Raw genomic sequence first — 26,072 nt, forward strand, 5'->3', positions numbered from 1 at the left:
CTCGCCGCCTCTAGTAAGTGCTAGAGTTTACTTATGACCAGTTTTCATTTCCATTGTATAAATGGAAAGCTGGGGAAAGATGTTATTTCTGGGGAGAATGGGGCTGTGGGTATCTTAAGATGTTTCCCATTATGGTTCACAAGAACCTCTATGTGATGAGTCTGCAAGGACAGTTTGCAAAACCTTCATCAAGTGGCAAATAAGTGGCACTTATTTTGGGGGTGGGAAGGCAGCAAGGCCATTTTTAGATATACTTTGCTTTGTGAACTTCTGTGCTTTCAATGTAACAAACTTGTATGCAGGAAATCAAAGGCAAATATGAAATGCTTTGGCATTATGGTCAGATGTGAGCAATGCCATTGTCTGTCTGAGATCCCTTGAACCAATGATGAGACTGATTAGGCGATCAGGTGCAAGCAGTGGAGAATCAGATGGAGAAGATAGGAAACAACAGCTTTGATCAGTGCTCATTAGAAAAATAAAGAAGTAAATTAAATGAGGCAAATTCTAAGGAAGATTCAGCACCTGAAGAAGAAAAAAACTACCTAGATTTGGTGGACTAGAAAAGGTAGTTACAATATATGAGAGCTGGGTGGAGAGGAGCCTTATGAGGTCCAAAAAGGGCAAGTGTAGAGTCCTGCACCTTGAGATGAACAACCCCATTCACCAGTACAGACTGGGGATTGACCTGCTGGAGAGCAGCTCTGCAGTGAGAGACCTTGGAGTCCTGGTTGATAATAAACTAACCATGAGCCAGCAATGTGCCCTCATGGCCAAGAAAGCCAATGGCATCCTGGGATGCATAAAGAAGAGTGTGGCCAGTAGGTCAAGGGAGGTTCTCCTACCCCTCTACTCTGCCGTGGCAGGGCCTTATCTAGAGTCTTGTGTCCAGTTCTGGGCTCCTCAGCTCAAGAGGGACAGGGAACTTCTGGAGAAAGTCCAGCCCAAGGCAACCAAGATGATCAGGGGACTGGAGCGTCTTCCTTATGAGGAGAGGCTGTGGGAACTGGGGCTGTTTAGTCTGGAGAAGAAGAGACTGAGGGAGGATCTCATTAATATTTACAAGTATATAAATGGTGGATGTCAGGAGGTTAGGGCTTCCCTGTTTTCTATTGTATCTAGTGACAGAGGCAATGGGATGAAGCTGGAACACAAAAAGTTCCATTTAAATGTAAGAAAAAACTATCTTTCTGTTCAGGTGAGGGAGCAGTGGAGCAGAATGCCCAGGGAGATTGTGGAGTCTTCTTTGGAGACTTTCCAAATCTACCTGGATGAGTTCCTGTGTGACTTGATCTAGGTGGTCCTGCTCCTGCAGGGGGGTTGAACTAGATGATCTCTAAAGGTCCTTTTCAACCTCTATCATTCTATGATTCTCTACATGTTGTACTCATAATGATTTATTCTTCATAATGTTTTCATGTTCTTACTTCTAAAACACACAAGGATTTTTTCCCTGCCTAGTTTGTTAAACTCATGTTGTCAAAATTCTGCCATTTTCGTTTTCCCATTGCAATAAAAAGCCGGAGTTGTTCCATGGCAGTAAGTATTTAATTATTTGCAGTTTCTTCTATCTTGAACAAGTTCCAAGAAAATAACAAAAAAGTTAACTAAGTGTTCAAAATAAGTTGATGTGTAAGGTTCAGTAAAGAATTTGGTTTTTAAAAAATCCAACTTTCCTCTATAGTAACAGTTTCTGCTTTCTAACACAGCGAGGCCTTGTATTTCTCTAATAATTGATACTAATTCAAAGCTGTTCAATGAAATTATGGCATATTTGGGGATAGAAATTAAATAGAAAAAGTCTCCAAAGGATGATTGACAGCACCATGTGATAGTATCCATGTGACTTTGGCTGATAGAAAACTTTGGACTTTGGCAAACTGAGATGAACTGCAGTACAGCTTGAGATGTTAGGGAATTTTGTCTAGACAAAAGAGGATAGTTGATCATATGTAATCAGAAAGCTGCTGGGGAGTATTGATTTGGAGCAGGAAAATGCTGTTGGTGCCAAGTGCCTTGCTCAGTTCATCAAAAAAATAGGAAGTTTTGCTGTGCTGAAGAAGGGAACAAGGCAAAATTAGGTGATGTAGGAAGAAATCTAAAAGACAGAACCCTCGCTCTCCGAGGCTCAAAACCAGGATACGTTTGTTTGGGAAAATATTGAGCCTCAAGGGAAATAAAGGACATTTGTTTACTAACCTGCAATTAAATCATGCATGGTAAGTGGATAATTACTGTAAATAGTAGGACTCTTCATGCTTTAGCTTGTCTGATGCTGTCACACCCAATTGTATTTGTGTCCTGGATAATTTGTACTGCAGACTCTTACTGGAAAGCATGTTTTACCTTCCAGGGGCAATCTCAGAGTTCATTGTTGGCTCCCTTGGTAATTTCACAGCCTCTAATATTTTTGAATATTGTTTACCATGCCTGCAGCAGCCACCCATAATAACCTCTTACCAAATTCACTAGACGTGAATTCATTGCCATTTACACTATGGATTTGTTTTGTGTTCATTCAGCAGCACATGCCACATGTGGGTCACGTCTAGTGTGTCTAGTACATATCTAGTAACACACAAGTTACTAGAACAAAACTTCTTTGGAAAAAGTTTTTAATACCTTCTGACTTTTCTTGTTGTGTTAAAAGTACTTAATTTTTGTGAAAGTGGTATTGTGATGAGAATAGGGACTGTTTTGCACACTATTATATCTTTGACAATGTAAGGAAAGTTTGCATCTCTGAGCAATAATAATTGAAAATAGCCTGGTTAATAATTCAGGTGACTTTCAAATTCAGATGCAAACATTAAGTGATTTTTTACTCATTCTCAAACTACCTACTAATACTGCAGTTGTGCTGAACCTTTTGGACAGGAGCAAGTACACAAAAAATGTGGGGTTTTTTTTCTTTTATTCTTTCGTAATGTAATTAGAAAAGTTGATTAATTTATAAACTAGCTTTTTTTTTTTCAAGGTACAATGCCTAGCAAAATCATACTAATTTATGAGAAACTCCTCTGTATCTTACTGGTTCTATATCTTTTCTACAAGAACAGGACAGACAATGATGAGAGAGGGGTTTTTTTTTCCATCTGTCATTTTGAAGCCAGATTTGTTTCTGTTTGTTATAGTAAAAGAGGGTGAATGAGATTTAACCTCACTGAAGGAATTATGCTTATTTTTTGGTGTTAACAGGCCAAGCTCTGATAGCAGGCGCCACAGCATCCGGGAGAGGATGTCTAGTACCAACGAGAAAGGGAGCCTGGCAATGGAGTCCACCAAGGAGACCCGGTACTGTGCTGTCTGCAATGATTATGCTTCAGGCTACCATTATGGGGTCTGGTCTTGTGAGGGCTGCAAAGCCTTTTTCAAAAGGAGTATTCAAGGTAATAAACTGTTCAAGTCAGTTACTTTTATGTTTTATTCTTGAGGAAACTGTGAAGCTACTTGAGATTGTGGTCTGAGCTTTTTTGGGGTTCCCTTAGCATCTGCTGTGCACTCTCATATATTTTTGTTTCTATATCGGGTGAATGCTTCTAGCAGGTATATAATATGCTGTAATTTAGTCCAAGATTAATGAGGGAAACCAAAGCTTCTCTATGTTCTGCTTGATTTAGGTGTGTCTGACACATGAAGGCAGTGAGAAATCATATATAAAAATCCATATTGGATCAAGATTACCACTCTTTCAGGGTATATTTATATGTTTTCTATGATTTTCTGTGATTTTCTTCTTATTCAAACCAATTTTTTTTTGAGAATTCTCTGTCAGATGAAGATTAGTTTATTTTGATTGATTAATCTTAATTTACTGCTCCATTAGCAAGATGGTGCAATCTAAATCTCAGCTCCTTGAAGATGTGAGAAGTCTTTTGAGAACTGGTGTTGAAAAGGAATGTTTCCTTGAAGAAATAGCATTTGTATCTGTCAGCAAAACAGGACTTTGAACTATACACAGAATGCTTTAGTTCACAGTCTTGTATACTGCACAGTGGAGTAAAGGGTGTGTAACAGAAACAGTGTTAATTACTGTGACCAAGATAATTCTTGATTTAAATTTGTTCAACTTCTCCTAAACTAAGAAGTATGATTCTACTGAAAATACAGGTACTGTTCAGTATCCTAATCTTATTTTGAAAAGAAAATAAAACAGATTTCCTCCTTTCCAAACACAAAACTAGTAAAGTGTTATGCTTTAGTTAGATTTCTATAGTTTTTTTTAAAAATCTCCAGGTGTTATATAGGCACAAAAATTCCTGTTCCTCCTTTTTTTTTGAAGTAGATATAGTGAGGAACAGTTTTTACCTATATCACAAGATGTGATTATTGCCTCTTTTGTTACATGACTACTACAACTGATTTAAATAAGACTTCCAGAATCCAACTCAGAATTTTCCTCACCTTAAAGAAAAAAGTGAAAGATTGGCTGTGGCATAGACTTTGATGAAATCATTTGAATGTTAGTGACTACTTAATAGTTACTTGTATTTCTGCTTGTACAGACTCATAGAAATGCTTTTTATAAAAGAGAGTAGTTACAGCCAGATGTCAATAATAAGCACACTGGAAGGCAAAAGGGATTAAATGCTTTTTCCTTAACATTAGAATGATTTGCTTAAACTTATGACATAGGGAGGACAGCTTCCTTATTGAGTATTTTTTATCATTTTCATTTTGAGTTCCCCTGACTAGACCAGGATTAGTCTTAGAATTTTGAAATTCTGTCCTTGAACTGAACTATGTCTGCAACAAAGTGAAAATTTAAATATTCTTAGGCAAAAATAAAAGTTAGTTGTCAAGTAATTGTACAATATAGCTCTTCAGCCTTTGGCCTTTACAAACGAAGAAATGAACTTGACTGTTTCATTGAGTTCCATGGTTCTATGTCAGCACTTGGGTGGTTTTGTCCTAGTCTCCACAATGGATCTGTTATCTGTTTGTGCTACAGTACACACTAATTAGTAAATTTAGTTGCTACATTTCTGTACTTAACAATTTTTAAGATTTCAGTGTCTCATAAAATGCATTTCTTGATCTTTATGTCATATTTGTTCTAATTTAAGATCATTACTTCTTGCCCTATCCCTTGTAGCATGAAGAAACCTTTTACATAGTTGAAGACTGTTATCATATCTTTCCTCAGTCTTCTCTTGTTTAGACTAAACAAACCCACTTTTTTTCAGTGGAACATGCTTTCTAGACTTATGATCCCATTTGTTAAACTCCTCTGTACTTTCTCCAGTTGGTCCACCTCTTTTGTGGTTAACAGCTATTGTAAAAAACCATGCTATCTGCTAATATCAAGAAAGTAATTCAAGAGTATGAGTACCTGTGGAAGAATTGTGATCACTTGATCACAGATGACATGAAGCCTTAGTGAACTAAGGGATTTAAAAAATGTCTTACTGTACCTGGAAGAGGTGCAGTGGAATTGTTACCTCAGCAATTATGTCTTCTTTTTGGACACATGTCCAATTTATGAAAATGATAGTAATTGTTCTCTGAGAATATGGGAGAAAACATACCATTTACCTTTCAGATGCTAATAATTTCTAAGAGGTTGTGATTGGATACACATATACCAATGCCTAGGTATATATGTAGAAGACTATGTGGACTAAATATTGTTATATCTGCATTGAATATATGCTATGCCTTCCTAAAAAAAACCAAAAAATGTCCTGGGAATCATATCATCAAATTATATTGATGCACATAGGACTTTTTGTAATTAAAAAAAGTAACACAGAATGCTTTCAGCAAAGATTTTTGTTACTGTTTACAGTGTGTCTTGCTTTAAATGCAAGATTAAACCATATTACTTTTGTGCTTTGATGTCCTGTAAATCTCAGTGCATATATAGATGTAGAGATGATTGGTTGTATTTCTACTTCTCATCAGAGTTTTCACTGGAGAATTGCTGTAGTGAACTTTGATATTCTTAATATACTATAGTCAAACATTCTATATGGTTCTTAATAGAACCACAGGAGTGAGCACAGACATGAACAATGAACAAGCTGTATGGAGTAAACCATTTCCTCCCTGTGTATCTGTTGTTCTTACTGTTATCTGAGATAGCTATGTTTACTTGCATAAGTAGATACTTAAATTTTGTAAAAACCTCACATCTGTATTGGACCTTACTTGAGGTAGAGATGGATAGCTTTATTTTTATCCAGGGGAGCTGGAATGGTTCTGGAAATAATTTGTGAATTTTAAATACTAAATTGCTTTTCTTTGCTGTCAAACAGTTAAAGCTTAATAAGCAATCTGAATTAGTAACTATTTCTCAATATGTGCAACTGCACATTTTTATTTAAACAACGGATGATTGGCGGGAAAATCTCCTGAATCTGCCCATGTCAGTCTAATCTGTTAGTTTATATCCCAAAAGTTATTTGGGACCTTGTTTTCAGAAAACTCTGTGCAGACTGATATTAATGTATAACGTTTCATGGGAGAAAAAAATCATATGACACTAAGAACACTGTGTTGCTTGGTGATAGAAGAGTGCTTTATTCTTTGCCCAGCATATGTAGCCTTCAGGAGTTTACTTGGTCAACTGACTTGAATCCAGAAGCATAACAAGCAGTCACATCACAGCACACTGTACTTCTCTACTAAAATATTTGTGAGTTTTAAGACCAAGAAGGGCTGTTAGATTGCTAAGTCTGGTCTTCTCTCAATATAAACTTTGTATGGTGTCCATGTACAAAGCTGGGTAACTTAATGGAGGTAAATCTTTTAAGAGATGCCCAGCCTTGACCTATGTGCTCAAGAGCTTTTTTTGCAATGACTGCTTGTTCTAATGATCTGTCCTTCCATCTGCTAAACAATTCCCTTTCTCTTTTGAATTACTTGGGCTTTCACATCACATCCGCAAACCAGATCTCCTATGAGAATTATTTCTTAATAATGTAAAGTGTCAAAATCAAATCACCTTAATGTCTTAAGTGAACTACAATGTTTCAGTCTTCTGCTATATATCCTTCTACCTTCTGCTTCCTTTGTCTTTGCATATTTTCTGATCCCCTCACACCTATAATAGCCTCTTTAAAATTTAAATGTCAGAATTGGATGAGATAATTCAGCATCAGCCTTATAAATGCCATTTAGCCTCATAAATACTGTTTACAAATTAGAAATCCTCTTGTGAGTCATACATTTTCCCCCTCTATTTCTAATTCTCCTGTTTTTAGATAGCCACCAAAGACTACAGGATGGGAAGGAATTCCCTTGACATCTTTTACAAGCATCCAATAAATGCCTACATATGTTGGACTAAGAACCCCCAGTAAGCACAAGGGATTGAGAAGAAATGAGGGGTAACTTCATAATCTGGAGGGTATCTTTATCTCAGAAGAGCTGAAGTATTTCTGAAGTTCCCAGTTCTTTATCTCCGTCTCCTTCATATGCCCTTCTGATGTTTTCCAAGTGCACCTTCTCTGCCTTTTCTCATGGTTGTACAGTCAGATGAAAATCTGGACTATTTCACAAATATTCAGTTAAGGATTACTGCATGATAGGAGGCAATATCAGTCCACTAAGAACAAGTTGGTGGCTAAGAATGGATGAATAGCTGTGCTGAGGGCTTCCAGAGGCTTGCCATTCATTTTTTGATTGCAGAGATATAGTGTAAAAATTCTTGAAGTCGTGAAGTGTTTTCATTGTGTGGCTAGAACATCTATTTTATTTAAAATTATCCCTTCTGACCATCAAGTACGAGAGTTTTGGCAGTAAACTGTGAGTGTTATCAATTGTTTTAACTTCACAGTGATAGAGCTGTACTTTGTTGAAAGTGTGTAATTAAAACTTTAATGCTAGGAATTGTGGTAAATATATACATATTTTAGTTGGAGTTTGAGAGAATTTCACAGGTAAAACACTCCTAATAAGTGGGAGATTGGGCTTCTAATCTATTTGCTTTCATTTGGAGCAACTTTTTTTCTTGAAGCCTAACTTCCTTCCACATAATTCCTTGTGAATACTGAACAGAACAATACACCTTACAAGCCCAACTGCTGGTATTTATCTACATCCATTACATTGTAATATTCTCCTTATTTACAAAATCATGACACTGTTTACACATAGGCAGGATGTGATGCAAAATAAATATACCTTTCTAGAGAAGAAACCACTGCTTTCCCATCTTGCTTTATGTATCTGATTATTCCTGTTCTAATGTAGTGATTTGTACTGATCCTTACTCCTATTCTGTTTTTTTTCCATGTGCTATCTCCAGTTTGCCAAGATAATTTAGAATTCTTATCCTGTAGAGCCCTGCCATTTATTTTAGATTTATTTCTGTCTGAGTAGTAGAGTACTCTAGTCTTTTTTTGTTATTTTAACACATATAAATGTCATCTACAAATTCATAATATTTAATAACATAAACACTTCAGCCCATTACCACTCAGTGAGGAAAATACCGTATAAAATTGGACACAGAACAGACACTGTGGAGCCTCATTCAATACCAACTTCCTTCATAACAATGAACTCTGATGGCTCTTCCCTGAGACTGATTTTCTGAAATAATCTAAACTAGATGATATATATATAATGTCACCCCAGGTAATGATGAAAGCCTTTCTGAAGTTGGTCAACAGACTTTACCAGAAAGTAGAGAACACTCACTGATTGTTATCTGATATAATAAATAGTCATTGGTTCTTTCTTTGCCAGTTCCAAAGCTTTTCCTATCTCCTAAAAAAAATTCCCAGCTCTTTTAATCTGTACTTAATATATTCTATGTTATGAGCTTTAATAATGTTTTGATTTGTCTAGAATATGATTGCTGTACTCTATGAAGCAACAAAAAACCTAAACAGTATTTCATGTCGCAAGTATTTAATGAACATTTCATTTGGAAACCCACATTATTCCTAACTCAGGGCTGAGCCTGTCAGCAATTCATTCACACAGATGCAGGGATGTGGATAGGGGAAGTGCTTTATGTTTACAAATTACAGGGGAACATGTTCATTTTTTCATCACTAAAGTGCTAAACTGTTAAGTGTTAACTGGTTTTAGAGAGTGTGAAGGAGAATGTGTTTTTGTAACCTTGTTAAACTCAGGTGAGTTTATTGGTGTAAACTGGCTCCATAAGTTTCACTCCCATAAACTTTCAGTATTTCTGTAGGTTAAGTTGTCCCTTGCAGTCATTTTTGAGAAGTGGAAATCAAACTAGAGAGAATTGTATGACTAAAATGATAAATGTACTGGAAGATCGTGAAGTGATCTATGACATAATTTATTTCTAAAAGGAAACTATTAACAAACTTCATTGAAGTATGCATACTAGTTCAGAGTTACTGTAAAAGAACCAGCATGGCAATTAACTGATGGAATACTTTAGTAACAGATATAGTAAATATCCCATTGTCCGAATTATTTGAATAAGATTTTTATTCTTCTCAAAGATTTGATTTAATTTAGTCAGAAATTGTTGAAAGAGTTGGACTTCCTTTGTTATAAATAACAGTTATTCCCCAGCTTGTGGCTAGAGATATGCAGGATGACAGGCTAAGTTATCTTTGTTGATCCTTCTGATTAAAAAATTGATGAATCTTCTAGAAAGCATGGATGATGTTAGGATATTAGTGAGCAAATCAATGAACACAGGTAGATACCAGCAAACTAAAGAAAAGTGTGACTAAGTTTTACTTTGCATAAGAAAGTAGTACTTAGGTAGAAAAAGTATCTTTTTTTCTTTAAATCAAAATACTGTTGTTAAAGATTAGTATAATAATTTAACACATCAGGAACTGTACTGCAATTTTGGTTTCACAGACTTCAATGCAGAAATCTCACTGTGCTCAGAAATGTCCATGACCACTGCACACTCTGGAAGTGAGTCTCCTGTCCCATTCCCCACAGTAAAATACAAATATGACTACTTCCTTTACAGGAGTACCATCAGTATAAATACATTACAGCTCCTTGTAAACTTTATGATACCAGGAGCTACTCAGACATCAAAATTCCAAATATAAACTAAGACTAGCTAAACTTATTCAATAGATCCCATCACAATCCAAAATCTGATGTTCTAACTGGAATAAAAATATATTTATATTCATTTTCTTGTTGGATTTTACATGCACAAGAGTAATTTACAATATTTTAATTTTTCCACCCCTTAATATTCATTGTAGATGATTTCTAAAAGTCTCTTCCAACCTCTACCATTCTATGATTCTATGATTGTGGGAGTTTTCTGTAGTGGAATTCCACCCCTTCCCATTTTAGCTCCAATAAACTGGAAAGCTAAAAATACAAAGTGTATGGGAATAAGCCATGGCTTGCCTATGACTCTTTGTCTCTAGAGGGCTCATATTGATGTGGTTGTGAGTAATACGTTGTGGGAGTTTTTCCTTTAACACAGTTGTTGGTTTAATCATGTGCCAAGGATTTAAAACAATTTTGATTTATCAGATAGGGAAACAGAAAGTAGATGTTACAGTCCTTGCCAGATTTTGTAGAGATTGGTATCTGGATTGGAATTTTGTGGTGGATTTTTCTCTTTGTTTGTTTGTTTTAATTTGACATGAGGAAAAAAATATACTTCCTATTTTGTTATCTTGTCTAAAACAAAAAAAAAATATTGGACTGGAACTGGGATAGAAGTAGACTTTGCATGTGGTATTATAACCCTGAAACAGTAGATGAAACATCAGTTGAAATTTTGTGGCCAAAGCTAATAATAAAAACTTTGGAACTGTCTACTGTAGTAGAAAATATAATTGAATATTTATATATTTAATAGTGTTTTACTTTTTATATGTCACACCTTTCTCAATGTATATGTTCATGTGCTATTAAACTAGTGAGATGGCAGTAGGATTGATATCCTCATGCAACATCCATTCTTGTTCTTTCTTCATTTTTCCTGATAGCTGAAATTGTATATGGAAAGATTATAGGAAAAGTTGATATCATAATTCTTTGGCTTACACCAACTGCTCATGTGAATGGTGCTATACATATATGAAGGCAAGCAGATTCCCTTAGAAGGAAAATACTCAATGTGGGAGCTACATGACACAGCTAAAGGACATCATACCTTCCTCCATTCCCATTGTTCAGTGGTTTTGTGACCTTTCTTTCTGAGGTATCAGTAGAAGAAGGACTTTCTCATTGGATGCAAAGGAAGTATGTTTTACAGTCTTCTAGATTCTTTTTCTTACTGTCACCTGTAGTAATGTCTTGCTTTTTTAAGAACAAAAATTATTAATCTTCTCAACAGTGCAGGTAACTGTTAAGAGAACCCAAGTTCCAAATCCAAAGACCTTGTCTGTGATTAAACTGTGAATTTGAATGTCTGTGCTTATAAAGGAATTAGATATACCTTCTGTTCTTTTATGAAACCTGTTAGGAAAGAGTAAGATTTTAAAATCAATCAGAATGGTTTTATTAGCATACTTTAATTTAAAATTGGTATAACTTTTCACATTCTCATTTTTACACTTATTTTCCATTCAACATTTTTTGTACTGGGTTAGCATATGCAAATTCCAGGTGTTATATTTTTTCTTTTTGCTGCTTATAAAAATTTATTGTTGAGGCTTTTCCTTCTAAGATTTTACCTTTTGTCTGCAGTTTTCCCACAGGTAAGGTTGGCACCTTAAGTTGTGAAAAAATCTACACTCTAGCCTTCTTTCACCTATATGTATGAAATTCTGTTAATTTCATTGTCAAAATAAGATAAAAGGAAGACCTGGTGCTACCACAGGTAATGAGTAACCTGGAAGATGTCTTATGCAGATAGATAAAGAAAAGTTTAAGAAATGTGTGTGACATGGAGATTAAAAATGAAATAATAATGAAAGGAAAAGTATGTATTAATAAAAATATGATAACTATTACCATCTTTATTTGAAATATATAGTAAGTCAATTCAGCTACATCAGTTTAGGTGTCTTGCAAAATTCCCCTGACAATATTCTTTTATTGGTTTTGTAGAATTTTCATTAAAAACCCTCAATGTGGCACACCAACATGCCAGTTTCTTCAGTTCATTTTTTTTTGTACCATTTTTGTATTGCTTAAATTAAACATTTCCTCAGGTTAATCTTGATGGTTATAGGAATATAATGTGGCAACTGTTTACATAATTAAGAAAAAACCCCATTTCGGTGTTATGTTAATTGCTATTGATAGATTAATATGATCCCAATGTTAATCCTTGGCGGTCAAGGACAAAATGAACTCAGCTCTTCAAAGCTGTGAATCACTGAAACACTCAAGCATGTACTTAGCTTTAAACATATATACTGTGCTGGGACTGCTTGCTGGAAGTACACAGATGATTAAATGTTCTGCTGAATGTAGTAACACTTAAAGAAATATGGAGTGTTTTGCTGACTGAAGCCCTCACACATATAACATCCACCCACTCTGATGTAAGCATGAGCAGCTGTTGCATACACCACAGATATCTTGAAAACCCTTAGACAGACAATGAGTCTCTGAATACTAGCCAGAGAGAAAGCCAGACTGCATGTGCAATGAGAAAAAACTCATTCTGATGGACTGGGTTAGAATAAACTCAAAATCATCCTTATTTCAGCCATTAGCTTATTATTGACACTTTGCTTTCTCATCTTCCTCCTCCTCTAGCATTGGTGATTATCATACGGATTGTTACATCTAAATTTGATCCTTTAAGAAAAGCAAGATTTTTACACCTTGTTCTAGTAAGACCTTAATGTATAATAAAGTGCTATAAAAATACTTAATGTCATTTTTATTGTTTTAAACAGTGTGTGACATATGAAAAGAAAAACAGATCTCCCTCCCTCAAGCTCCTCCAAGAGTCTTAGACTCTTCCTTTGTAGCTCATGACAGTGCAAGTCATACGTATGGGTGAATAGAACTAGGAGCTCTACCCTATTACACTCGCTGTCTTTAATTTTATGCAGATTACATGATAATTTATTTTAAAAAAACCCAGATAACGTCACAGAGTCCAATAGACGTGTACTTCCCTTTACAAGTATCAGTGATCAGTGCAGACATTTCTTTGTCTCAGTATTCCTGTCATACCAACTATCCAAATGGCCTAGTTCATCACTCTTCTAGCATATATTAGCCTTTGGATACTATGAAAACAATATGCAGGGTAACTGAGCACCTGTTGATATGTCTTATTTTCATGTCAATGATTCTCACTGGTGGAAATCCCTTCCATTAAGTCAGATTGCTCAGAATCAACTTTGACAAGAGATGAGCTTTAAAGAGAGAACAAAAGGTAAATAGTTCAAAAAGACAATTCACTTTACAGCACAGTTACTGTGTTATATTATTTCACTTTAAAAAAACACTTGCCTTTACATGTTACCTGTTCCTTAATTATGTTCTTCTAGCTTTTTCCCTTCCATGCCATCCTAAGCTAGACAACCCTAGTCTGTGTTTGTGCCTTGCAAAGGAAATTTCCTCATTTTCTGTGACTAAATACTTTAAATTAAACGGTATTGCAGAGAAGCAGGAAAGATTCCTGCCTTTCTTCTTCCTGTCATTTCTTCACTGATTAATTTGATTGTCCTTTCTACTGTATACTCTAAGTTATCAAATATTTCCTTCTGGTTGTTTACATCTTTTCCACTCTCTTGAAGGCATATTGATTAAATTAAACAAAAAACTGTGGAAAATATTGAATGCATTATATTCTTCCTAGATTCCAACAAATATAAAGTCTAAACAATGACATTACCATTGCACTCAGAAGTTGAAGAAGTGTACCCCTCAAAGACAGATTTTTCTGGGCTTGCATTCAAAATTGTACAGGTTTTATTTTGTGAAGCTTGCCTAAGACATTGAAAGAAGAGTAGATTGTCTAAGGTTCAGGTCATGTGCATGAAAACAGACTATTATGTTAACCATATATTTAAGATAAAACTTTTCCATATAAAAATATGATAATATGAATCATATTAATTTCAGTAAGGACTGTAGCTCTTTCAGAAAGACTTTATACACTGTTCTAGAAAATAAACATCTACTCCCAAACACTTGCAGTTTGCATAAGGAAATCTAATTCAGAGCAAAAGAAAAGGTTATCATCCATATAAGCACTGTGAAAAAGAACGGCTGTCCTACTGATATTGATTCCACTTGACTTTGATTTTTGCATTCTGTCATTTTTTTTTTTCAAGAGCTGAACCTTATGAGCATCAGACAGTCCAGCAAAGGTGGCAAGCATGTGTTAAGCTTTGATCCTATGAGGAACCTTTTGAGGTTCAACAAGGACAAGTGCAGAATCCTGCACCTGGAGAGGAACAACCTCATGCACCAGCACAGGCTGCAGGTTGACCTGCTGGAGAGCAGCTCTGCAGAGAGAGACCTGGGAGTTCTGCTTTACAGCAGATTAAACCTGAGCCAGCAATGTGCCCTCGTGGCCAAGAAGACCACTAGCATTCTGGGATGCATCAAGAAGAGTGTGGCCAGCAGGTTGAGGGAGATTCTCCTATCCCTCTACTCTGCCCTGGTGAGACCTCGTGGAGACCTGTGTCCAGTTTTTGGATCCCTAGTTCAAGGTTGACAGAGAAGTTCTGAAGAGAGTCCAGTAGAGGGCTATTAAGATGATCAGGGGACTGAAACATTCTTATGAGGAAAGGCTGCAACACTTGGGGCTCTTTAGCCTGGAGGAGACTGTGGGGCGGGGGGGGGGAGTGGGGGGTGGAACTCATCGCTGTGCATAAATAGCTAAAAGAATGGATGTAAAGAAGATGGGGCGAGTCTTTTTTTTGTATCACTCAATGACAGGACAAGGAGTAGCAAACACAAACTGGAACATGGGAATTTCCACTTGAACTTGAGGAAAAAACTTCTTTACTATGAGGATGATAGAATGCTGGCACAGGCTGCCCAGAGAGGTTGTGAAGTCTCCTTTGGAGGTTTTCCAAACCCATCTGGATGTGTTCTTGTGTGACCAGATGGGGGTGAACCTGCTTTAGCAGAAGGTTGGACTAGATAATCTCTAGAAGTCCCTTTCAGCCCCTGTCATTTTGTGATTCTGTGACCTAAGTGGGTGCATTTATCTGCTTACTTTACAGAGAGCTAAATGATATTCTGAATTATTCACTGAATTTAGAGCCTGTGCTCATTTGCTTGGTGAATTTAGTTTTTAACTTCACTAGGAAGATCTGGTAGATCTGTCAAACTCTTTGTTTTTAAAAGGGTAACATAAAGTTTTTTGTCTTTCTTATGCTATTTCAGAGCCTGACATATATAACAAAGCTAGTAGTTGAGGTCAGGAACTACAATATTTCCTGCTGTTTAGTATGACCTAAAAAAAGAGCATTTTCTTGAAAACATGATTTTTCCTTTTTACTCCTTTTCTCTGTAGATATTACATTTTTGTATGGTTAAGTCTGTTTTCTTTCTGACTAGATATTTTTTCCCCTTTACATGTGAAATGTTTTGAATCAAATATAGAACAGTCTGTATCCTACCGAAGGAACTGAAAATTAAGACAGTCGTTCATGCTGAGGTTGAGGGAGTGTTTCTGTTCTACCTTTTTCCGGGAGTAAAGCAAAGTGGATTCAGATTTTTACACTATTACACTGTTCTGTCATGTAGAGCTAAAAAATAATCATTGTCCGTTCGAGACAGGGTTTATTCACCTGTCACTATATTAACAAGTTTGCAGTTTGGCTGCTTATTTTGATTGGATCCCGGTTGTTCAGCATTAGAGAGCAGATGTTCCTGGTGTAATCTGATAGTAATTTTCACTCTATTCTCTAATTTCTAGTCAAGGATAGATGATTTGATGAGACCAAGGCCTCTATCAAATCTCCACCCTACTCTACCTCAAGCTGATCCCTTGACCTGAAAGAAAGAACAAACAGTTCTGCAGTAAAATTGTTTTGTAGCGTGCTGTACCTTCATTGTGTTTAGATGAGTACAGAACACCAATAAGATCATTTTGGATAGTCTTTTTTGTCCTTGCTGTACTTTATCTATAGCTGGAAATAAGTTTACATCAACTTTAAACACGTATTTTTAAAGAGAAAATTGGAATTGTGTCCTGTTGACTAACAAATTATGGTACACTGAAAATCTTTCTAGTGAGAATTGAGATGTATAAGGTATAAATGAGGAAGTGCTGCTCTGAAAGAAAAGATACTAGTACCAAACTTGATTATGACATATGGTAATTTAAACATTATTGTGACAAAAGATTTTTGCTTGTATCAGCAGACATGCAATTGGAATTAGATACAGATTTATCGCTGTGGTGCAATTGATTAATGATTATTGATTCTACTTTATGTTGTTTGTTTCTTGACTTCCACAGATTGTGACAAGTATAGAAATTGTTCTGTGCATGGGCTTTTAAAATTCTAGAAACCTTTAACAATTCTGTGCAGTCTATTGGTTAAGCATCAACATAGGTACACGGAACAGATGGCATTGTATTTTTCAGGCTTAGAACAATGAAGTCTAAGAACTTGTTCTATTAGTCTACTGTGTTTTGTGATTGCTTTACTTGTTCATTATTTTAACTATTCTACAGAAGTTGTAACTTGTGGTTTTAATAGTACTTTTAACGAGCTTGTGAATAAAAGTGTTGTGAATACATGTTAGTTGCACTATCCATATCAACAAATTCATGATAGATTATGATGGTAACCCTACCTGAGTTTTGTTATGTCTGTGTATAACTGTGTCCTTACTTTTCCTCTGGTTTTCCAGGGCACAATGACTACATGTGTCCTGCTACTAACCAGTGCACCATTGACAAGAACAGAAGAAAGAGTTGCCAAGCTTGCCGACTAAGAAAATGTTATGAAGTGGGAATGATGAAAGGTGGTATGTACACAACAATCAACAAATCCTCAGCATTTGTGTCTGCCTTCCTGTCTTTTAACTTTATTGGGCAGCTGATATGATTCATAAAGGAGGAAGCAAGTAATTTTGTTGACTTGAAGTGTATTAAATCAAAGAGTGGTTAAATAAAAAAATAAAAACTCTCCCAAATACCGTGCTATTAATCTTGCCCAAATTTCAATCAAAATCATCGGGAATATTGACTTTGATTGAATTTGGATTCTTCTGTTAATATTTTTACTTCATTATTTTTTGGATGTCTTGTGATAGACTTCAGATCATGATGACTGAAACTTAAGATTTTGTAGCATCTTGCAGTTGAAAAAGCATTATGAAAATGAAAAGCATTAGTAGTCTCAGATCAGTCCATATGCATTAAAATAAATTTATGAATACGTAATGTTTGTTCCATGGGTTCCAGAAGGGAAAGTCAATTCCATTATTCAAATACCTTATACAAGTTTTATATCTGTTCACCCAGCAATATTAAACGGTCACTCATTTCAGAAAAAACTGAGGTAAGTGCCACTTTCTTGGAACACACTTACGATGATGTCAGGGAAGAAGAATCAGACACTGAATACTTAGGTTGAAGTGGAATGCTACTAAATTACTTTATTTATATACACAAAATTAGAAATATATGACAATTCTGAACAATTGCTATGGTATGTTCTTAGATGGAAGAGTTCTTTTGTAACAGTTTTAGATACTTGCCTTTCTCCTATATGATACAGTACTATATGTTTGTCAAAAGCAAAAAAGAAGTTAGATATTTTGAAACCTTCTGAAAAAGCCAGTCTTACTAAGAATTAAGAATATTTGAGAAGAATAAATTAAGTTTCATATCGCTCTAAAGCATGAGAAAAACTTGTTGTACCCTACTAGAAATATTTAGCAAACTAGTAAGCACTGGAAGACACAGGATTAGAACCCATGTCTTATGTGTGAAAGGAGCTAATTGTTAAATTACAGATTAGTTCTCCCTTTCCCTCTCACATGTAATGTTTACTTATTCCCCAAAAATTCTGAGGTAAGTGAGAGGAGTAACTCATCATGTTTATCCTTCCAACAACAAAGGACTGTTTATAAGTCCAGTCTGTGCAGTCAAAGTAGATCAAGTCTGGGAACTTCGAGAGCAAAAGGGAAAGAGTAATGGAAAACTAGTCAGTTGTGCTTTAAAGTTGAATAAGCTTTTTTCTCAACTCAAGGATTAGGCAAGAGTTTAGACCGATTTTGTTAATCTTAGTTTTGGGATGCAAGCAGAAGGAAGGTGCCAAATGTCTAGTTCTTAAATTTGAAACAGTAGTTGATTTTTTAAAATTTAATTTATGGATGCAAGGTTTTTTTTTTCTTCTGTCTTAACAACCTTATGTATACAGCTAGAACTTTTTAAAGTAAAATGTATATAATTGGTATCATATCTACAGTCTGGAGAAGTTAAAGTTTCAGGTAAGGAAAGCTAAAATCAGAAAATCCCATACATAAATTTGCCATGCAGCTTTAGCTTTGATCCTTGTCCATATGGCAGATCGTAGTTAATTGTAATGTTTTATATTGATAATATTCCATCTTTCATTTGGCACATTTCCATCTATTTAAACTCATATGTATTTAATTAATGATCCACTATACCAGTTTGATATTTTTCATATCCTTTCTCTAAGTTACATATTGCAATAGGTTTTTCACTGTTTTCTACATAGTTTTTTCAATCACATAACAATTACACAGGATTCTCAACTAGTATTCTGTAGATTAAAGAAGTCCAAGAACAAAGGACTTCATTTTTTTCCAAATTTTCTTTCTAATATAGATGTTCTTTAATTTTTAATTTATACTCAAGAGACATTCACTTGAATAAAGTTCTGTGGATTTAACACTTCCCTTTTAAAGTACTGTTACATTCCTATAGTCATAGCAACCAGCAATTCAAAAGTAGTCAATGTTGTGGGGGTTTGAATGTGTTACTTTTTTTATTAACTAACCTAAAAAATCAGGTGCATAAATTCTGCTAGTTCCTATAGAACCACTAATAATGCACTGAAAACCATCACTGGTTCACAGGCAAGGGTTTAAGAGTATTTTATGAAGGCTGGGAAAAATTTCACAAGATTCCTCAGTTGCAGGTTACAAATCTGGCCTGCCTGGAGATGGAATATTCAAGAAAGGTAAAGTTAATGTATGATGAATGTATGATGTATGCATTCAAGGTTCTGCTGAAATCATTATCTATCCTATATTGTTCATGTAGCTGTGAGAGTTCTTTAGGCAGTACTTGATAATTGTCACATTCTCAGAGGAAGATAAAGGTTAAATGAATATTTTTGGTATGCCATCTGATTAGCTATTAAAGTGTTAACATTTAGATAGCTTTACATATTTTAAGTTGGTATTCTGTATTCTCTGAGAGATCTCTTAAGGTTTTCTGTTTTAAGAGATCTCTCATCTTGATGAAAATGTTTATTACCCTTGAATCATAGTAGTTCTGCAGTTAACTCAAGGTTCATATTTAACTCTAATTATTCATACTTCTCTTGATTAATTTTTTAAATTTAAATAATCTTTTGTTTATATTGAAGAATTTTCCTGGTTTAAATGCATTAACTCTATCATACTTTTGAAAAATATTCAGTTGTATCATATCTCACTTCTATATCTCTCTCAATTTACTTACAATGATACAACTTTAGACATAGTGGAAAACAGTTGGACTCTTTCCTTTAAATGTAATCACAGTTTCCCTCTTAATAAATTGTAAAAGCTACTAACTTATGACTTTTATCTATCATTTACTTCTGAGCAATAGCTGATATTAATTACAGAATCATAGAATGGTAGGGTTGGAAGGGACCTTTAGAGATCATCTAGTCCAGCCCCTCTGCAGAAGCAGGGTCACTTAGATCAGGTTGCATAGGAACATGTCCAGATGGGTCTTGAAGACCTCCAAAGAAGGAGACTCCACAACCGCTCTGGGCAAACAATTATGGACTTTCAGTAAATATAGGGGAAGCTAGGTAATTTTTTAAAAAATATTTCTAGTAAATTTTAAATGTAGACTATAAGCTGTGACTGATGACATTTATCTCATAGAAGGTCACAATGCAGGATAAAAAAGTTCATATATATTATTTTCAACAGAGTGAATACAACTGAAACATGCTTTTCATGGCTTCATTCAGAAAAAAAAATACAGGCTTTAAGTGGCTCTTGAGCTATGCTGTAGGAACATTTATTTATGAGTTTCTGTGGAAAACTTTTTTCTTACGTTTGTATTTCTTTCTTCATCTGTTACTGTTCTGCTTTGAGAGACAATTAGACTGCCAGAATCTCTGCTGATGTACTCAGCATTCAAGGCAAAACTTACAGCTATTATATTTTGTCAAAATGGTTCATTTTCTGTTTCTGAAAACGTGAAGTGACCTTAAAATGATATGGTTTTATTTAGTCTGTGCACACCTATCTGTATATGAGGATAAAGCATTCTTATTGAATATGATCCTTGTCATCTCCCTCTTTCATGTGATTGGATAGCAGGGAAAATAACCTTTGTTTTGATTATGATTCACTGATGGTTTCTTGAAGATTGTTTCTGTTCTAGTTTGGAGAAGTATATTCCAACTTACTATTTTGTGCAATGAGAGGTCCCAGCTTCCAAATGGAGTTTTTACAGTAGTCACAGACCTGAACTTCCAACTGTACATGCTCCATAGTCAAGGTGACTCTGCTCCAATAAAAACCTAGTTTTCCAATTCTTCATTGTTTTAGTTTCTTTTTGATGGCTTTTCTCCAAGAATCTCATTCTTTGAAATGAAAAGCACCTTACTTTTATTTTTATTTATTAAATATTTTTACAATGTGTTAAATGAACTAGGTTTTCTAGATATAGAATCATAGAATGATAGGGTTGGAAGGGACTTTTAGAGATCATCTGGTCCAAACCCACTGCAGAACCCAGGTCACATAGGAAGACCTCCAACGAATGAGACTTCAAAACCTCACTGGGCAGCCTGTGCCAGGGCTCCCTCACCCTCACAGTGAAATAGTTTTTTCTTATATTTAAATGGAACTTTATGTGCTACAGCTTCATCCTATTACCTCTTGTCCTATTGTTAGATACAACAGAAAAAAAAAAACGCCCTAACATCCTGACACCCACCATTTAGACATTTGTAAATATTAATGAGATCCCCCTCAGTCTCCTCTTCTCTAGACTAAACAGCCCCAGTTCCTGCAGCCTTTCCTCATAAGGAAGATGCTCCAGTCCCCTGATCATCTTGGTGGCCCTGGGCTGGACTCTCTCCAGAGGTTCTCTGTCCCTCTTGAGCTGAGGAGCCCAGAACTGGACACAGGACTCTAGATAAGGCCCCGCCAGGGCAGAGTAGAGGGGGAGAAGAACCTCCCTTGACCTGCTGGCCACACTCTTCTTGATGCATCCCAAGATGCCATTGGCCTTCTTGGCCACGAGGGCACATTGCTGGCTCATGTTCAGTTTATTATCAACCAGGACTCCCAGGTCTCTCACTGCAGAGCTGCTCTCCAGCAGGTCAATCCCCAGCCTGTACTGGTGCATCGGGTTGTTCCTTCCCAGATGCAGGATTCTGCCCTTGCCCTTGTTGAACCTCATGTGATTCTTCTCTGCTCAGCTCTCAAGCCGGTCGAGATCCCACTGAATGGCAGCACAGCCTTCTGGGGAATCAGCCAGTCCTCCCAGTTTGGTGTCATCAGCCAACTTGCTGAGTGAGGGTATACTCTGTCCCCTCATCCAGGTCGTTGATGAAGATGTTGAACAAGACTACTGTAGTTATGCTACATTCTTCCCCTCCTTTCATGTATGATAAGGCAGATTTAACATCTGATGCCCCATGGGATCAGAGCAACAGGCTGCTAGTGGAATCAGTGGCTATGACAAAAATTTACTATAATGTTAAATGCTAGATCCTTAATAAAAAAACAACTATTTACACGGTCGTCCATTTTCAGCCACCCTGAGACTTGCATAATTCTACTACTTGTCAAATGCTGATGTTTTCTCAACCTCAAGTCCTATAAAGTCTGGTAATCAAGGATTTGAATGCTCATGTCCTAGATCCAGGTGATGATCATATATACATCCAGGGATATTTACTGTCTTTGGACAGCTTAAAAAATTTATGTTGTAGTGAGAAGATTCAGAGTTTTTTTCTTGTGATAACAAAATTACAGCATTACATAATATTTGGAGCCTACATCTTTCAATGTTGCCATCACAAAGTACCTGAGAACCCTTCAGAGATTACTGCAGTGCAGTCTGGAGAACTAAAGTTTGTGTTTGCCATAACAGTGTGCTTATAACCACTTGCCATGTACTTGTAGAAATATTCATCAACTTCTGGAGATTGGAATCTAGAGATTAGAGGCTTTCTGTTTTTCTTCTACATTCTCTTGAAACAGTTACCTACCTGTATCACATAGAAATTTTCTGGTTCAGTGTGACAATATTGCTAAAGTTTAATACAAATTTTCACAGGGAGAAGAAAAAACCCATTTGGCAAATTCTCCATCCTCTCACAAAAGAACTTTGCTGATTTTTTCTTTAAATGGAGAAAGCCATGCTGCCTTGCCAAATGATATGTTTGTTCATGCTAAAAGGCTGGAGTTATTAAAATTACTCTCAAAAACAGAGGTAGATTGATGTCTGATGCGACCGCTGGAAGGACTCCAGAAATTCTAATTTTCCGTGTAATCATCTTTTAATGAAATATTTTTTTTTAAAAATAGAAATTACTGAATGAAGGAAAATTGGTGAACAATGTAAAACTATTTTGATTTGTCTGAGGAGAACCTTCATGATATATATTAGACATACTGTTCTGTACTCAGCCAAATAACTGTGTAGGTGTGTTCTGATGAATGAGGAAATGTACATTTTAAGGATGTACTTGTTGGGCTGAAAGCATCTACTGCAGCAATATTTGAAGCAAAGTTTTATAAGTTTAGAACAGCTCCTGGAAAGAAAATGGAATTGAAGCCAGGCTTTTTAGTGAAATGTTTCTCCTTTTTTCCCCTATTTGTACACATGCAAAGTGGATTGTTGCCATTGAATTGTCCTAAAATATAACATTTGATGGTTCTGTCCCCAAAATAAGAAAAAGAGACCATTGTTGTGAAGACTTTTGCCAGAAATACTTTATCTTCCTATTTTACTTCACAGAATGAATGCTTTTTTGAGATTGTAAAGGTAATTATATCTGTATATTAGTTTAGCTTTGCTTTCTGATCTTTATATACTTAAAAATTCCTAATTAGAAATTCTTTTAGTTGTGATATTACTTAGGAATGTTACAGGATCGAGATAGTTCCCATTTAAATTGCTGATTAATTATAAATGAAGTCTATGATCCTTGCTGTGTCTCCAGTTTTGTTTACCACTTCTTCATACTACAGATACTTCTGGATGTCAGTATGCTTACATTGGTTTTGAGTAAGCCTATGCACGTCAAATCATTCAATGTCTTCACTTTGCCGAGCCTGAGAAATTCCTAGAATAGGAGAGCTTCTGGTTCTTCATTTGTTTAGGTATAACAGTTCAATTCTAGCCCTATCAAGGGCAGCTATATCAGGCCAAATAGCTTCAATACCCTAATTAATTTACCTATTTTCTAAAATATAGGAGGTACAATTTCTCACTGTGTTTGAGAATTATGCTAATTGACTCATAATTGTAAAAATATTTGGCTTTTGCAAGTCATGGTTGATATGTTGTTCCTATGACCCCTGAACTGTCCACAGCTTCACTGTGAATATTGCCTAGAAATGGAGCTGTTGCCATACTTACTGTAGCCAAAACTTAGTATGATTTGTGCAGGAGCATCAGTACTAAAAGGGAATTCAGTTGAATAATAGATTAATTGAACTTCTCTTATTTCTTTTCTGCACATCCTCTGGTGCTTTTTAAAGCATGTGCTATGAATGCTAAAGATTGAATGTAAAAATACAGATTAGGAAGAATCATGTCTTGCACCCTCATCTGTAAATTTTGCATAGTCATTAGAGACCAAAATTTACATTTGCCTGCTTGTTAACAGCATGGTTTTTTGCCAAGTCTTTAAAAACTTTACATAGAGGACCAGTTTTATGATCTGCATTGTAGCTGATAGAAATACCAGGGTACTGTGATATGCAATGTGACTTAATCACTGAGCAAACTGGTGACAGAGGTGGGAGTTAAACCAGAATATCTGAATGCAAGCCCTGGGCTTCCCATCCGCTCATGGTGTCTTCTCTCTCCATCTCCCACTCTTTTAATACAAGACAGTCATGATCATAAAAAAGGCCCGGTATGGAAAAGGATGAGACACATTCTTTGCAAAAAACACCCACATAAACAGACATCCAGCATTCATCAAACACTCAGGAGTAGAAAAAAATTGCAACATCCAGGTGCATAGGCCAAACTCAAATCTGTTATTTATTTAGAACTACTGTTTGTATAGATATGCTTATCAGAAAGCAATCTTTTAACTGCTGTCACCTGAGGCAGGTCTATTCAGGATTAGACATTAAATTTTGATTAATTTTTTAATAGGATTTCCGACAACGTTTCTCATTTAAAGTAATTGTCGACTCACTTGGGTTTTCAGCACAATTTACATTTCTGTTTGCTTTTCTAATAGAGAAATTGATATGAAATAAAAGGACTGATTGTCTGAATCCTATTCAAAAGAAGCAATTTATTAAGCCTATAAAATTTGGTTTTGGCAAGTGGTAGTACTTCCCTGTGAACAAATAACATATTTATGCAAGGAGAACCAAACAGAAAAGCTCTCAAAACTTCAAAGCTCTCAAAATCATCTTGGAAGGATCATCATGCTATATCATTTTACAATATTAGGACCTACATTTTGGTCATAGCTTTAGCAATCTCCATTTGTTATAAATCTATCAAGAATGTAATTATATTTCTGACCTCTACTTATGTACAGTAGCTACAAGGACCTTATGTTTTAGAGGAAGCTGTAGGATTTAATTTTATTTCCAATGAAGCATTAAAAAACTTTTTAATTCAGTGGAACTATTCTTAATGAGTTCTATCTACAAAGCAAAATTACTGTAAGAGGTCATTAGGAGACAGCTACCTTGCTTGTCTCCACCTTTTAGACTCTAAAACCAGTTGCACTTGGATGACACTCAGCTTTGTGCCCATAAAGAAACAGTTGACTTGTTCACATTAGTTTCCATTTGCAATCACTTTTGTCAATAAGCAATAAGACAAAAGGGAGTCTGAATCAAGTTCCAGAGCTCATCCCTGGCAGTTTAGTAAATCCCTCTTGTGTTAGGACATTTGAGAGAGTCTTTTGGATTTCTTGCCTCTTCAACTCTCACTTCAGTTTCAGAAAGGTTTCTCTACTCCCTATATAAAGGGTTATTGGCATGGAAAAAAAAAATCCTATTTTTTCCTTTGTGAATAGTGACGTAGAGGATTAGTGTGGCTTCTCTGCCACATCTTGTTCTTCCCTGTATGCTCTTTCAATACTCTGATCATCAACTGGGCTATAGACTCTTTCTGAAGGAAGTCTTATTTATAATAATGTTTACCTACTAGATATGTTTAGTCTTTCATTCTCAAACAGTGTTACAAAACACCAAATATTCCTGCTCTAGCACTTTTCAGTATAATTCTGAGATTTACAGATCACTGTTTAAAAAAAAATTTAAAAATTACAGATCCATCTTTTTGCTGTCCTCTCAGAAAGAAAGACAAAGTTACTCCTTTTGCTTCCTGATTTTTCTCTCTCCCCTCAGAGTGCAGTCACAAACTGTTGATTGCTACAGGGGGTTTCAGCACCATCCTCACACTCACTATCACCACTCTGACTTCTTTCCTCCAATTTATGAGTCAAATGTCTTAATTTTGTAATCCTGATTAGCCTAGGTATTGCTGTCTTTGGAAACTTGTCAAGTTTCCAAATCTGCTTTATATCCGTGAGTTGAAATGCTTGAAATGCCATCCAGATATCTATCAAGTATAAAGACGAGCACTGACTATTGCAAGTATTTGCCGGGTGCTGCCAATATACCATTAACAGTACAGCTCAAAATTATGTGCCAATGATTTTTGAGAAGTAATTGCATTCTTGTGCCCATGAATGAGGCAGTGATGTATGCTGTTATCACCACCCAAGTAAACTGAATGTGGGAACAGTAGGATGACAAGGCACTGGTAGTAATGTCTCACTGAGGAGGTCCCA

The 26,072-nt window shown here is 35.7% G+C and overlaps 1 protein-coding gene across 1 annotated transcript in view; it reads left to right on the top strand.

Annotated features, from left to right (window-relative positions):
* Positions 1 to 26,072, top strand: part of ESR1 (estrogen receptor 1) — a 102,211-nt gene that overhangs the window by 24,286 nt on the left and 51,853 nt on the right. Inside the window, exons 2-3 of the mRNA XM_061990319.1 lie at positions 3,199 to 3,389; positions 16,708 to 16,824. Coding sequence (XP_061846303.1) covers positions 3,199 to 3,389; positions 16,708 to 16,824 — 308 coding nt within the window. The remainder of the gene's footprint in view (positions 1 to 3,198; positions 3,390 to 16,707; positions 16,825 to 26,072) is intronic.

Source organism: Colius striatus, chromosome 2, assembly GCF_028858725.1.
Source record: "Colius striatus isolate bColStr4 chromosome 2, bColStr4.1.hap1, whole genome shotgun sequence".
Lineage (NCBI taxonomy): Eukaryota > Metazoa > Chordata > Aves > Coliiformes > Coliidae > Colius > Colius striatus.